Source organism: Oncorhynchus clarkii, chromosome 12 (genome assembly GCF_045791955.1).
Source record: "Oncorhynchus clarkii lewisi isolate Uvic-CL-2024 chromosome 12, UVic_Ocla_1.0, whole genome shotgun sequence".
NCBI lineage: Eukaryota > Metazoa > Chordata > Actinopteri > Salmoniformes > Salmonidae > Oncorhynchus > Oncorhynchus clarkii.
In genome coordinates this window covers 82,648,897-82,663,729 of record NC_092158.1, presented here as the reverse complement: position 1 = coordinate 82,663,729, position 14,833 = coordinate 82,648,897, and the positions used below count along the sequence as shown (strand labels likewise).

General features: G+C 45.3%; 3 protein-coding genes across 4 annotated transcripts; 2 read left to right on the top strand and 1 right to left on the bottom strand.

The window, feature by feature from the left end:
- The first annotated feature begins 1,217 nt into the window (after positions 1-1,217).
- Positions 1,218-3,694, top strand: LOC139421485 (putative nuclease HARBI1). Its single transcript, XM_071172434.1, has 3 exons — positions 1,218-1,955; positions 2,097-2,337; positions 2,713-3,694. The coding sequence occupies exons 1-3, from the start codon at positions 1,644-1,646 to the stop codon at positions 3,432-3,434; spliced, it is 1,275 nt and encodes a 424-aa protein (XP_071028535.1). The 5' UTR covers positions 1,218-1,643; the 3' UTR covers positions 3,435-3,694.
- On the bottom strand, positions 3,422-4,944 carry LOC139421486 (uncharacterized). Its single transcript, XM_071172435.1, has 2 exons — positions 4,692-4,944; positions 3,422-4,438 (listed from the first exon to the last, which is right to left on the bottom strand). Exons 1-2 carry the CDS (start codon positions 4,780-4,782, stop codon positions 3,837-3,839), a joined length of 693 nt encoding a protein of 230 aa, XP_071028536.1. The 5' UTR covers positions 4,783-4,944; the 3' UTR covers positions 3,422-3,836.
- A 281-nt stretch (positions 4,945-5,225) lies between these two features.
- Positions 5,226-14,562, top strand: LOC139421482 (armadillo repeat-containing protein 5-like). Of its 2 annotated transcripts, none has more exons than XM_071172430.1 (8): positions 5,226-5,504; positions 5,712-6,217; positions 6,349-6,379; positions 6,467-6,577; positions 10,180-11,074; positions 11,180-12,084; positions 12,176-12,308; positions 12,402-14,562. In XM_071172430.1, exons 2-8 carry the CDS (start codon positions 5,810-5,812, stop codon positions 13,891-13,893), a joined length of 3,975 nt encoding a protein of 1,324 aa, XP_071028531.1. In that variant the 5' UTR covers positions 5,226-5,504; positions 5,712-5,809; the 3' UTR covers positions 13,894-14,562. The 2 variants fall into 2 exon arrangements, with proteins under 2 accessions (XP_071028531.1, XP_071028532.1); XM_071172431.1 differs by lacking the exon at positions 5,226-5,504 and adding an exon at positions 5,513-5,529.
- Positions 14,563-14,833: the final 271 nt, after the last annotated feature.

The window sequence follows — 14,833 nt, the reverse complement described above, 5'->3', positions numbered from 1 at the left end:
AAAATGTTTAGATGGCTAGCTAGCCTGTACTTTGTAATTTAGTGTGTTGGCTGAACAAGCATGGCCTTTTGCATCAACTATATTTCAATGAATTAACTAAACATCAGTAAATACGGAATTTAGCATATTTTCGGTGGTCCGCTCATCTTTCGCGATAAACAAAGGTACAAATTACTGTCTCAGAGTCAACAATCTGTGGTTGTCATTCTCTTAAAATATGATGGAAATAGTTCGCCAACATGCTCTTTTAAAAACAGGACAACCACAAAGTCCTTTTGTTGACATACAAACAATACATTTGTCAGCCCTTGTGTGGTATATTTTTATTGCTTTCGTTAATGCAAACTATTCTGTGAAATGCTTTTGTGCCATTCACTTTGTCATTCATATGGTGAAATAAAATCTGTTCAGCAGTAAAATTAGGAAATGTTCCGGATTTTATGATAGTGTATTATACTACCGGCATTGGCAGTTGAGTCCGAAAAAGGAGTTCGTTGAGTTTAGTTTATTTTAATTATTTGTGCTGATACAGCCAAAACAGTAGGTGGCAGCATGCACCTATAGCATTTTTCTTCGTACCCAGTGGTGTCAAGTACTTAGGTAAAAATACTTGAAAGTGCTACTTAAGTAGTTTTGGGGGGGGTATCTGCACTTTACTATTTACATTTTTGGCAACTTTTACTTTGCTACATTCCTAAATCAAAATAATGTACTTTTTACTCCATACATTTTCCCTGACACCCAAAAGTACTCTACATGTTGATGGGAAAATGGTCCAATTCACACACTTATCAAGGGAACATCCCTGGTCATTCCTACTGCCTTTGATCTGGCAGACTCACTAAAACACAAATGATTCGTTTGTAAATTGTGTGTTGGAGTGTGCCCCTGACTATCTGCCAATAAAAATCGTGTCATCTGGTTTTGTTAATATAAGTAAGTTTAAACAATTGATACTTGTACTTATGATACTTAAGTACATTTTAGCAATTCCATTTACTTTTGATACTTAAGTATATTTAAAACCAAATACTTTTGTAGTATTTTACTGGATGACTTTTAGTCATTTTCTATTAAGATATCTTTACTTTTACTTAAGTATGACAATTTAGTACTTTTCCACCACCGCAATAGTTCGTGCTGCAATAATATCGAAGACGACCCCGTACAGTAGATGGCGGCAATACACCAGTAGGTGTAGTCTGCCATAAAACTTTAAAGAAGAAGATTATATTTTTGTTTATAGCAGGATGGATGAGAGCTAGCTAGCTAGACAGAACAAATATGTAGCTATCTAATTTATTTGCAACTCAGCTGTCGGGTATCTAACTAGCAATCTACACAATAACTGAGGACATAGTGGATTAGCAAGCTAGTTAGATATAACGTAATTTACTAAATTAGCTAGTTTAGTTACCAGTATCTGTGATAAGTTACACTATTATACATTTTAGATCGCTAGCTAGCCTGTAATTTAGTGTTGGCAGACCAAGTTCTGAACAATCATGGCATTATCCATAAACTATTTAAAGGAGTGAATCAGCAAAACAAATAAAATATTAAACACGGTATTCAGGATAACGTTACCGTTTCGGTGGTCCTCTATCAAACTTTTTCCACTGCGCTCAGCACCACGCACACGTATGGATAATACTTATGTTGAGTCGGCTGGTCGAGCTGTGCTCGAAATGATGCAGCGTGAATGGGAGCCTCTTTCTCAAGACGAACTGGAGCAACGATTGGACCGAACAGTGGAAGAAATTCTGGAAGCTGACCTCCTAGCAAAGGTTCAGGACCAGCCTGGACCAATCTACCTACAACTGTCTCAGCTGGTGGAAGAACCTCAACAGCAAAACCAAATTCGGTCAACAACAGAACTTACAACACTTTCTCATGTAGAAGAGGAGTCTGAATCTCAACAGTTAACTGATGCTGAGGAAAACGCTGCAGTTCAGGTAGCCTTCAGTAGGCCTACTTTTCTTCATTGTTGTGGCTTGATCTATTTTTCCATCCCCACACTAATGCAGATTTGAGATGACACCATTTGGTTCATTTGCTATGCACAGATCTGATTTATGTTTCTTTTCATCTCTCAGTACATTACAGATCTCCTCCAGAATTCAAACTCAAGATACAATCAGAGCCGTATGGCAGGACGTGCCCGCTTATCCCTGTCCCACACTGTTCTCCTGTCCCTCACCCTCCTCTCCAAGCGCCTCAGCTATCGCTCTGTGTCTACCAGTTTCCGCCTGGAAAAAGGAAATATTCATAGGATCTTCTTTTCCTTTTGTGAGCGTGTGAACACACTTGAGGACCAACAAATTAGATGGCCGACTGGTATGCTGTTCAATGTGGATCAATTACAATTGTTATACAAACGTTTTCAGCAGGGACCCCATTTTATCCGCCAGTATTTCTGGGGACCCCATTTCCCCCCCAATAATTTCTTGCCACCCCAAATCGGATGACACAACCTTAAAATCAGTCCATTTAGATTTTTACATCAACAAATAACTTTCAATTAATTGCATTAACTTCAAAAATGAAAAGGTATCAATACATTTACTCAAGAAATGTTTTCCAATTATCTTTCACAAAAACATTTGTATATTGTCCCATACATTTTTTTTTGGGGGGGGGGGGGGGCGACCTCACTGCATTACAATATCCTGACAAACACCTGTGTTTGTTTCTGGTCCTTCTCTCCTCCAGGCATTGAGGCTGTTGAAAACCTCTCCCCCCTCTCCAGCCTGCTGGGGAAAGCCAAGGGCTTAGAAGAGAAGGGCGTCCCCAGGGTCTTGGGAGTCTTGGGGCACACCCGCATCCCCATCCGCCTGCCCATTGGCAAACAGGATGTGGAGAGCATGGTGCCAGAGGTAAAGAGGATGAAGAAGGAGGCCCATCCCGACTCCTGGCTGAACCTGGAGCTGGTGTGTAACCATACAGGCAGGTTGATACACTGCAGAATCAGCAAGGGTTCAGACCTGGATAGAGCCAGTGCTCTGAGGGACAAACTCAAACAGCTCCCTGAGATGATGCCCCCGGGGACCTGCCTAGTGGCTCGAGTTGGATATCCAGCCTCTGCCCAGATATTGACCCCGTATGTAGTGGGTCGTGGACCCAGGGGAAATCTTTACAATAGGTCCCTGGAAGCCCATTTTTACCTCCTGGACCAGGCTGTGGCTGACCTGAAAACCAGATTTGAAAGGCTCAGGTATTTGGACATGGGGAACTATGAAAGAGCCAAAGCAGTTGTCCTCACTGCTTGCATACTCCACAATGTATTTCTAGACATGGGGAAAGTGGTCAACGGACAGGTTGAGAGGGAGGCAGGGACACAGGAGGGAGAGGGGGAGTGTGATGAGGAGGGTGTGAGGAGAAGGGAAGCCATCGCAGATTTGCTGTACAAAGAGTTGGATTCTGGAAGTACATAAAGTGATTTATAATTTGTGTTTGTATTGAGATAATAAAATATACAATATAAATGCTGTTAAAGGGAAGAGTATCACAGCAATATCTTGTATTTTATACATATGTAGGATTATTTGTATCCTATGGCAGATCTATGTACAATATGCCCTGTGTAGCCTTCTTCTCATTCACAGGTATTACAGGGAATTCCTGCAGTGAACTCCTTTGTCAAATGGTGTTATTACAGCATAATAAAAACAAATACAATGACAAATCATGACAACACAAAGTAGCTGAATGGTTGAACGCTTAAGAAACATTTGCATGATGCAGTCTTTCATTCTATGCACAAGCTTCTATATATTACACAAAATCCACAAGTTTTTAGTTCAGTGAGAACTCCTTTGCTCGGGTGTGCTGTACTGCTACTCTGGCAGCTGGAAACTGTTGTTTTGACTGTGAGACAAACTGGAGATTGCACGGGCTAGATTATTGATGGCCTCTATCTTCCTCTCCTCCAGGGCCTTCTGCTGGGCCCACATGTTCATCTTCCTCTCCTGCAGCTCCATGTACAGATGCAGGACATCCTGGGGGGGCCTGGAAGCAAAGGGGGCAGCTGTCAGGGAGGGTGTAGGAAGGATGGGGGTAAACCGCTTGCTGGCAATAGCCTTGCCCAGCTTGGTCCCGTTGAGTTTGGACCTGCGCTGTGCCTCGATCTCCTCCCGACTCTTCCCCAGGACCTCATGCATGGCCTTGAAGAACTCCCAGTGGACACTCTGGGCCCCCAGTCTCTTGGACCTCTCAGCATTTTTCCTGTATGTGGCCAACATGTTACGCCACTTCAGATCACACTCATAGGCCTTGACTGTGACATCTGTGCTCCCAGCTGCTCTTAGCTTGGCAGTCACTCTCTCAGCCACTGTCTCCCACAGTTTCTTTTTCTTGCACACTGGCTGGTCAAAATCCTGGTCCATTTCGAGGCGGGTATGAACAAGTTGCCATGTGGCTTGTAAAGTCCATACAAACTCTGGAGAAGGGAAGTTGATAAATGTGTATATATAAAAACAATGAGATACAAATAAATGACATGTTTTGTTAAATTTTGTTTATTAATTTGTCATGTGTTTTCCTCGTAGCCCGTGTGTTTACAGAAACGTGCCCTATTGAGAAACTTTGAGAGCCAATTCAAATTCTTCTGATAAATATCAGTGATAAACCACAAACTCATCGAGCTCCTCGCAAATAACGATGAATGCAATCTGCTGACAAGTTGCACTGACCTGCTTTCGATTTATCTGGAGCCAAACTGGACGCCGTTGGAGTTTCATCTACTTCAATACTCTCTGTTACAACCGTCTCAATAATATCCATTGTGTTACTCAGCGACAATAAAATTTGTTTGAAGTAGGATATGACAAGCAATTCAAACCAATAATTTAACAACTTTGCTATGGCATGCGATTATTTTTTCCCCCCGCATCAACTAAAACGATGAATATAACAACCCCATACTTGTTTCCAGCACCTCCCAGTGAGCGTAGCCATTGCATCGTAGAGCAATATGGAAAATGTAGTTTTTACAGTTCTAACGAAACAATATTTATTTAGCTTACTTAACAACAATCACCGGTTGCTATAGATATGGCTTGAAACGAGGAGTTATTTATTAATGTTTTGGGAAATGCTATTTTTCATAGAGAAATATTACTTAATTCTGATAGTTGTAAAACAGCTGAGACTACAAGGCCCATGATTAAATAGAACGACCCACCCCTTCACACATCCCTCCCCCCTTTTCGTGGCGCCTCCTGTTTATCGTCCAGCTAAAAGATGGCCTTAGCGGCTAGCTAAAACGATTATTCTTCGTTTGATTGAATTAATTATGTCGGTGGGAATAATTAGTCATTGCAAATACTTTATTACTCTTGAGATGGGACTTAAAAACATAAATTACAGCACTTGTGTTCGCACAATAACGCACCGTGATTGTTTGTTGGGCCTTCTCGCATACAGAGGCCTGTTTTTTTAGGGAGTGGACGAGAGGTTTACAAACTTCAACTCCCAGCAGCATTGCTAAGAAGTGGGGTCAAAGGGTAATTTCTTCCACTTGTCATGCCGGTATTTGTAGCATTTTTGTATTTTCCAGAATTTTTTGACAAACTTTGGAAATTGATTAAGATGAAAATATACTAGAGGAGATCATTTGTTAACCATGTTTAATACTGTATAACTTTGATGTAGCCTAAGAAAATTGAAAAGTAAAATGCACAAAAATAATGATCCACATTTCTGCCCCTCAGTCCCCCTGTCATCATCCATGTCATCACTTTCTGTCTGAAGTGACTTGTTAGTGAGGATAAGCAGAAGAGCAGGTGGGTTGGAGACAATTAGTGGCATCATGGCGTCAAAGCCAGTGCCAGGGATCCAGAAACGAGGGACATGGGCAGGCAACCCCAGAGAAGTGTCCTCAGCCTCCCCAGAGACCTCTCTGACCTGGTGCCTGTCACAGCTCTCTAAACCTGGGAGAGCAGCAGCCGAGGACCACAAGCCAGGCACTGCAGGGCCGGACACCAGTGGACACAGACAGCTGGACAAGAGGGTCAAAGCTGGGCAGTGGCGAGCACTGGTGGCCATCCGCACACAGCACATTAAAGGAGGAAGCAGTGGGATAGCTCGATTCCGAGGCCAGGGTGGACTGCGCACTCTCCTGGACCTGCTAAAGCACCCTGAGTGTTCCAGGAAGACTCTGGACCTGGCTCTCAGCATCCTGGCTAACTGCTGCACTGAGAGACAGACACGAGTTGAGGTGAGACAGAAGGGTGTAGGACAAATCAGGGCTGCTACACATTTACATTGATTGAATATGAATGTTTAGTATGAAAAGTTGGACAGTGGTGACTTACATTATGATATTTAATGTTTTTCTCCCCTCTAAAGGTTAGGAAGCTTGATGGAATATCTATTGTGGGCAAGTGACTATCACAATAAGTTTAAATCATTAATTTCACATGATGGTGAGGATTTCAGAAATGTAAGTTTGTTCTTCCTTTCTTAGTGGGTATTTTGAAGAAGAATGTAGCCATGGAGACAATCCAGAACAGAGCAGCCCGGGCCTTGGGGAACTTGGCCATGGACCCAGAGAGTTCCACACTTATCCACTCTGCCGGTAAGTTTAAAAAAAATGTTGTAATGATTTTGGCTGCCTGTGTCTGTCTGTACATCACTTTCTGATGGTATTTTTGTTTTGTAGTACAGTACCAGTCAAAAGTTTGGAAACAGGGTTTCTCTTTATTTGTACTATTATCTACATTGTAGAATAAGAGGGGAAGACATCAAACTATGTAATAAGACATATGGAACCATAAAGTTACCATAAAAGTGTTAAACAAATCAAAATATATTTTGTATTTTTTATTCTTCAAAGTAGCCGCCTTAATGACAGTTTTGCACACTCTTGGCATTCTCTCAACCAGCTTCACCTGTCCTGTTGATAAACAAATGATTGTCCCACTAACAATAGGCAACAGAAGGCTACCACACTAACTGGTACTTTTTGTCAGTCAGTGTTGTATATTTAGCGGAGACATGGATGACTAGCCAAAAAACTAGGTTATCAAAAAACTATGCTTCGCTATAGTGGTGTTCTTATTGCTTTTGAAGGGAGATTCTGTTATGGGATGGTGTATTGCTGCAGAATGCTGTGGTAGCCATGGTGGTTAAGTGCGCCTTGAATTCTAAATAAATCACTGACCGTGTCACCAGCAAAGCACCATCACACCTCCTCCTCCATGCTTCACAGTGAGAACCACACATGCGGATATCATCTGTTCACCTACTTTGCGTCTCACAAAGACACAGCGGTTGGAACCAAAAATCTCACATTTGGACTCATCAGGCCAAAGGACAGATTTCCACCGGCCTAATGTTTTTTGTTGTTGCTGTTTTTTCACCTTTATTTAACCAGGTAGGCTAGTTGAGAATAAGTTCTCATTTACAACTGCCACCTGGCCAAGATAAAGCATAGCAATTCAACACATACAACAACACAGAGTTACACATGGAATAAACAAAACAGTCAATAATACAGTAAAACAAAAGAAAACAAAAAGTCTATATACAGTGAGTGCAAATGAGGTAAGACGAGGGAGTTAAGGCAATAAGTAGGCCATGTTGGCGAAGTAATTACAACATAGCAATTAAACACTGGAAGGGTAGATGTGCAGAAGATTAATGTGCAAGTAGAGATACTGGGGTGCAAAGGAGCAAGATAAATAAATATATACTGTATGGGGATGAGGTAGGTAGATAGATGGGCAATGTACAGGTGCAGTGATCTGTGAGCTGCTCTGACAGCTGGTGCTTAAAGCTAGTGAGGGAGATCTGAGTCTCCAGCTTCAGTGATTTTTGTAGTTTGTTCCCGTCATTAGCTTCAGAGATTTTTGCAGTTCATTCCCGTCATTGGCAGCAGAGAACTGGAAGGAAAGACGACCAAAGGAGGAATTGGCTTTGGGAGTGACCAGTGAGATATACCTGCTGGAGCGCGTGCCACGAGTGGGTGCTGCTATGGTAACCAGTGAGCTGAGATAAGGCGGGGCTTTACCTAGCAGAAACTTGTAGATAACCTGTAGCCAGTGGGTTTGGCGATGAGTATGAAGTGAGTGCCAACCAACGAGAGCGTACAGGTCGCAATGGTGGGTAGTGTATGGGGCTTTGGTGACAAAACGGATGGCACTGTGATAGACTGCATCCAGTTTGTTGAGTAGAGTTTTGGAGGCTATTTTATAGATGACATCACCGAAGTCGAGGATCGGTAGGATGGTCAGTTTTACGAGGGTATGTTTGGCAGCATGAGTGAAGGATGCTTTGTTGCGATATAGGAAGCCAGTTCTAGATTTCATTTTGGATTGGAGATGCTTAATGTGAGTCTGGAAGGAGAGTTTACAGTCTAACCAGACACCTAGGTATTTGTAATTGTCCACGTATTCTAAGTCAGAGCCGTCCAGAGTAGTGATGCTGGACGGGCGGGCAGGTGCGGGCAGTGACCGGTTGAATAGCATGCATTTAGTTTTCCCTGCCTTTAAGAGCATTTGGAGGCCACGGAAGGAGAGTTGTATGGCATTGAAGCTCGTCTGGAGGTTAGTTAAGTGTCCAAAGAGGGGCCAGAAGTATACAGACTGGTGTCGTCTGCGTAGAGGTGTACCAGAGAATCACCAGCACCAAGAGCAGCATCATTGATGTATACAGAGAAGAGAGTCGACCCGAGGATTGAACCCTGTGGCACCCCCATAGAGACGGCCAGAGGTCCGGACAACAGGCCCTCCGATTTGACACACTGAACTCCGTCTGAGAAGTAGTTGGTAAACCAGGCGAGGCAATCATTTGCGAAACCAAGGCTGTCGAGTCTGCCAATAAGAATGTGGTGATTGACAGAGTCGAAAGCCTTGGCCAGGTCGATGAATACGGCTGCACAGTAATGTCTCTTATCGATGGCGGTTATGATGTTGTTTAGAACCTTGAGCGTGGCTGAGGTGCACCCATGACCAGCTCTGAAACCAGATTGCATAGCGGAGAAGGTACGGTTGGATTTGAAATGGTCTGTTATCTGTTTGTTAACCTCTCTGGGATATGTGGGATGCTAGCGTCCCACCTGGCCAAAAGCCAGGCAAATTGCAGAGCGCCAAATTCAAATGAATTACTATAAAAATCTAACTTTCATTAAATCACACATGCAAGATAGCAAATTAAAGCTACACTTGTGAATCCATCCAACATGTCAGATTTCAAAAAGGCTTTTCAGCTAAAGCAAACGATGCTATTATCTGAGGATAGCACCTCCGTAAATGGAGAGAGAAGCATATTTCAACCCTGCAGGCGCGACACAAAACGCAGAAATAAAAATATAATTCATGCCTTACCTTGGACGAGCTTCTTTTGTTGGCACTCCAATATGTCCCATAAACATCACAAAACATCACAAATGGTCCTTTTGTTCGATTAATTCCGTCAATATATCCAAAATGTCCATTTATTTGGCGCGTTTGATCCAGAAAAACACTGGTTCCAACTTGCGCAACGTGACTACAAAATATCTCAAAAGTTACCTGTAAACTTTTCCAAAACATTTTAAACTACTTTTGTAATACAACTTTGGGTATTTTTAAAAGTAAATAATCGATAAAATTGAAGACGGGAGGAAAACAAACTGTAGCTAGCTTTCTGGTCATGCGCCTCTATCGTAACAGTACACTTCAAGTGACCCTCGTTCAAGATGGCTGTACTTCTTCATTACAAAGGAAAAACCTCAACCAATTTCTAAAGATTGTTGACATCCAGTGGAAGCACTAGGAACTGCAAGAAGGTCCCTTAGAAATCTGGATTCCCAGAGTCTAACCAAATCTACTAATAATATGCATATCTTATCTTCAGGGGATGAGTAAGCGGGCAGTTGAATTTGGGCATTCATTTCATCCGAACGTGAAAATACTGCCCCCTGTCACCAAGAAGTTAATGAACTTATTCTCTGCAGCAGAGGTAACTCTGGATCTTCCTTTCCTGTGGTGGTCCTCATGAGAGCCAGTTTCATCATAGCGCTTGATGGTTTTTGTGACTGCACTTGAACAAACTTTTAAAGTTCTTGACATTTTCTGGATTGACTGACCTTCATGTCTTAAAGTTCTATTAAAGACTGTCATTTCTCTTTGCTTATTTGAGCTGTTCTTGCTGTTCTTTTGTCCCTGAAAAATAATTGCTTTTCTGTTTTCGACACAGGTGGTGTTCCACTCCTGCTCCTCTGCGTCTCTCTTGCATCCGCCCCATCCCCTCCCTCTGATGACCCACTGGAAGCCCCTTCCTCTAAACTAGAGTGTGCTCAGTCGGCTGCCCGTGCCCTCCTCTACCTTGCAGACACCCCCTCAAACCGCCTTTTACTGCTCACCCAGGGTACTCTGACTGCTCTCGCCCCGCTCATTGCTCCAGAGTACCCTCTGGGGCTGAGGAGAGCAGCACTCCGGACCCTCCATGAGCTCACCAGGAGCTGTGGTGTAGAGTGTGCTAGAGAGGTGTCCCGATCTGGGGTTCTAGCTCAGCTAGGTGTCATGGCTTCGGGAGAGGCCGCTAAACCTTTTGAGGAGCTTGCGTTGAAAACCCTGGCCAACATGTGCACTCAAGGCTGCTTACGTCCTCTGGTGGGTTCCCTGGGGGTAATCCAGAAGTTTACGGAGGAGGTCAAGAAGGATGGCCTGAAGTCTGGAGTGTTCCTCAAGGCTCTCTGCTTATGCTGCAAAGAGGCAGTGAACCGGGCCAAAGTGAAGGAGAGTGGCGGTCTGGAGGTGTTGATTGGCTTCCTTGGTGTCCATCGGAGCCACCCCCTCGACCGATTGGTCATTCTGGCTTGTGTTGACTTTGTCTATGACGAAGCTGCCCTGGAACAGTTACAAGAATTGGGAATAGTCCCCCTGCTAGTTGCTCGGTTAGTGGAGCTGGCTAAAGGTGAGGAGCCATCTGCTGGGAAGATGGATGTGAGCCTCACCTCTACCATGTTTGCGTCAGAGCTGCTGTCTACGTCATGTTTCGACTCATTTGACTTCCCTCCCCCAGAGGGGAACAGGAAAGAGGAGATGGGGAAGGAGCATGTCCTTGGGTCATCCAGCTTTCTTAGCCTGAGGTGAGTGAACAGACTCACCTTTGCCCCCCTCTGGGTTTGTGCACCTGTGATTTATTTGAGTTTGTAAAAATGGTTATCTGACCTGTCCTATTGCTGCTCCTCCAGGTCCTGGTTGGTGTCTGAAGGGTTGATCTCCTCTGAGGGGGATCTTCTTGACTCTCCTGGAGGCACAGAGGGAGATTGGGGGAGTCTTCATATCCCCTCTTCTTCTCCCCAAACCTCTTCCACTGACTGTCATTCCCCTTTAAAATGCTTATCTCCTACCCGCTCACTACCTTCCTCCACTCCCTTATCCGCACCCAAATCTCAGAGTCAATCCACCCCCTCTACCTCAACGAGTTCTCCAGCTCAGGTCCACATGTCATCTCCCTCAAAAACCGCTGATCTGTCTCCCTGTGTCCCTCTGCCCTCCTCTACCTCCACCCCCCAAGCCCAGCCCGGCTCCTCTACCTCCACCCCCCAAGCCCAGCCCGGCTCCTCTAACTCCAACCCCCGAACCCAGCCTGGCTCCTCTACCTCTGCTCTCCCTTCCTCAACTATCCCACCCCTCACCTCCGTCTCCCCATCCAAGTTCTCCTCCCCTCCACGGAAAAGGCCACGTGTCCCCTCAACCACCCGCTCCAGTGTGGTGTCCCTCGACACCCCTCCCACAGTGTTCCGACCCCAGGCTTACCACCACCCCTACCACCCTGAGCCTTGGGCTCCAGAGTCTCCCATCCTGCTGCTGCTCTCACGCTTCTCTCACGCCACGGACCCCAGCGCTGCTCTGGTCAACTCAGGCATCATCTCTGGCCTACTGTTCTACCTCAGCCAGCATCAGGACCCCAGCGGCAGGTGCTTCCGCATGCTGTGCCGGCTGAGCTGCAACCCCAACTGTCTGCAGGCGCTGGTCAGGACTGGCTCAGTGGCTCTGATCCGCCATCACCTGGTCCAGAGAGGGAGTGACCCTGAGAGTTGGGGAGCTGGAGAGAGGCAGACTGATAGGGTCAAGTCCAAAGTGAAACAGCTTGGTAAGTTTAATTGATGTACTTGGTCATAAAGTTTGGTTTTTAGTTTGTAATGGTGCTGCTGTAACGTTTTGGGTATAATTTTTTTTTTTAGGTCTTGCTCTGCTTAGTAATCTACGTGTTCAGTGTGAATCTGGATTTGGTTCTGGAGTCCTGAGCCATGTGATGCTGTCAGGCTCAGAGTCAGACAAGCTGAACTGTGCTCTGTCTCTACCACTAGTAAATGGGTAAGTCAAATTGTCTTGTGTGAAATGGCACTGGTGGAATGTTAAGAAATGTATACCAACTGTAATCTGACATCAACTTGTGTTCCCTAACAGTAACAAGGTTCTCTTGAAGAAACTTCTTCTAGACAACGGTGGTCTACTCTTGGCTCTGGAGCCCCTTGGATGTAATGAGGACGAGGAAGAGGAAGACCATCACACCAGTGAATGCCGACGACTCCTCTCAGATTGTCTCAACTCACCGCAACATGTCTCCGCCCCCCAGCTGCACTCTCTGTATTTCTCCCTGCTGATTGGATGCCTCTCTAGTCTGATGGGTTGCCCCAAAACAGTACTGGCTAAAAGAAGGTGCAGGGTACTCAGTCCTATCAAACCCCTGTCAGTCTCACAAACCGGTGAAACTTCACCCCCTCCCTTAAAAAAGCCTTGTCTGGTCAATATCTGTCCCTACAATGACTCAACCTTTGACCTCCTCTTCCTGCTGGACGATGGGAGCCAGGTGTCAGCCAATAGGGAAGCAGTGGCTGGGGCGGAGGGAACTGAGGTGGTGGGGTCAGAGTACTTCAGGGCACTGTTGAGGGGGGGCTTTGGAGAGGCACAAGGGAGAACCGGGGAGGCCATCCCCATCAGGGATGTGAGCCAAGGCATGCTGCTACCTGTACTGCACTATCTGCATGGCTGTCGCCTGAACAAGGATGGAGAGACTGCAGAGGAACAGGGGGATGAGACGGAGAGAGAAGGCAGAGGAGAGTGTCAGATTTTGGGATCCTTGGCCTCTGAGGGGCTGGGTGTCTGGAGAGACGGGGCAGAAGAACCCTCACCAGAGGCACAGGGCTTCCAGAAGACCCCCCTAGCTGAGACGATGATGGGGGCCTGTAGGTTTTTGGTGACAGAGTTGCAGAGGGAGGTGGAGGATCTGTGTGTGTCTTTGCTGTCCTGCTCTGCCAAGAATGCTGGTCGAATTGCAGACGTTGCCAAAAAGCCTCCATCTAACATGGACCAATATGGGTCCGAGGGAGAGTCTGCTGACGAGAGCCTGGCAAACCGCACATCTGGACTAGAGTTGAGTGGTTCTGAGGCCCAGACAGACTCCTTGGCCCCCACAGTGACAGCAGGCCAGGCTGAGTCACTACATGGCTCTGGACTCCAACCCTGTCAGCAGACAGAGGGTAGACGGCACTCTGCCCCTGGACCAGGCCAGAAGGGCATTCGTGCACCAAAGACAACCTCAGGGCTGGAGACTTGTGTCAATCCGCTGAAATCAAGTTCTGCCTCAAAGTGCTGCAAAAGACGTTCTAAACGGCGGAGTGTTTCAAACACACAGAAGGTTGAGGATTCTGTACAGGACTCTAAAGTTGGTCCTGGTAGATGGGCCCTCCTACCACAGGTGTATTGGTTTTCCCAACGGTACAGCTATCCTGGACTGGGCAGGGCCTGCCTGTCCCTACTGCTGGGCTCTCAGGGCTTCTCCCAGCCCCGCCCTTCTTCCCTGGCTGCAGACTGCCTGCGCAGACTGGCCAGAGAGGCAGACTGTACAGAGACTCTGAAACGTGACCTAGTGAGTCTGGCCACCATGGCCCTGAGCTGAGAGGGGGAGGGCTAGGAGGAAAGAGGGGTGTTGGATGGAGATGGAGGTGAGGAGAGGAGAAACAGAGGATCAAATAGATTATTAGGGATAGTATGAGATCATGTGATTGTCTCTCCAATGACACTGAAGTTAACGTTTGTCATTGTGAGAAGTCTTCACAACATGATTAGCCTTCCTTCCTTGTGAATATCTGTCTTTGTCTCACAACAAATAACCTTTATATTCCAATATTGGTGTTTACAAAGTAATTGAAGTTTGAATGATTTTCTTCAGAATATTACGTTTATATTTAAAGGAGTCATGCTGCCATTTAAAGGGATGGGTTCTCAGACATAAAAATGATTTCCCTCATGATTCTATCTCATGGTGCACTGTAAATGAAGTTGTATTATAATTCAAACATATTAGCATAATGTAATATGCTAAATACTTTTGTTGCATGTAATGTTAACTTTTTTTATATTTTCAGTTTGATTTTGAAATATACACAGCTGTCCTGTAAATGTCCTGTATTGACTTGGATGACTCTAATAATCAGGTGGGACTGGGTGCCATGTTGTATATGCTGTAAATAAAGTGAACTTTAGGAGTAGCTGCAAGGTGACGATAACAGAGATCCGCTTTCACTCGCCTCATGTGAATCCACGCTCCTCAATAAATCTGTTTGGATGTCTTTCTCTTTTGTCCTGTCTGAAAAGGCATACTTTATCTAAAGGACAAGACAGATCAACACGAATGTTGGCTATGCGCAGTAGATCACCTGCTCGGTGCTCAGACGAACAGTGGTGATTCAACATGTAGAATTGTCGGGAAATGAACAGAAAATGACAGCCAATGTTCTGTGGTTAGAGGTAAGAGCAAGGCCACACCCACTATGCACAGCCATTGTCTGTGTTGGTCTGTCTTGTCCTCAATGTATGTTTGGCGTTCAGAACTGGAG

Excerpts from the sequence above, each read along its gene's own strand:
- LOC139421486 (XM_071172435.1), bottom strand. The coding sequence starts at position 4,782 with ATGGATATTATTGAGACGGTTGTAACAGAGAGTATTGAAGTAGATGAA. Across the intron at positions 4,439-4,691 it reads TCCAGATAAATCGAAAGCAG|AGTTTGTATGGACTTTACAA; the intron begins GTCAGTGCAACT and ends TCCCTTCTCCAG.
- LOC139421482 (XM_071172430.1), top strand. The coding sequence starts at position 5,810 with ATGGCGTCAAAGCCAGTGCCAGGGATCCAGAAACGAGGGACATGGGCA. Across the intron at positions 6,578-10,179 it reads CACACTTATCCACTCTGCCG|GTGGTGTTCCACTCCTGCTC; the intron begins GTAAGTTTAAAA and ends TTTTCGACACAG. Across the intron at positions 11,075-11,179 it reads TCCAGCTTTCTTAGCCTGAG|GTCCTGGTTGGTGTCTGAAG; the intron begins GTGAGTGAACAG and ends CTGCTCCTCCAG.
- LOC139421485 (XM_071172434.1), top strand. The coding sequence starts at position 1,644 with ATGGATAATACTTATGTTGAGTCGGCTGGTCGAGCTGTGCTCGAAATG. Across the intron at positions 1,956-2,096 it reads AGGAAAACGCTGCAGTTCAG|TACATTACAGATCTCCTCCA; the intron begins GTAGCCTTCAGT and ends TTCATCTCTCAG. Across the intron at positions 2,338-2,712 it reads ACAAATTAGATGGCCGACTG|GCATTGAGGCTGTTGAAAAC; the intron begins GTATGCTGTTCA and ends TCTCTCCTCCAG.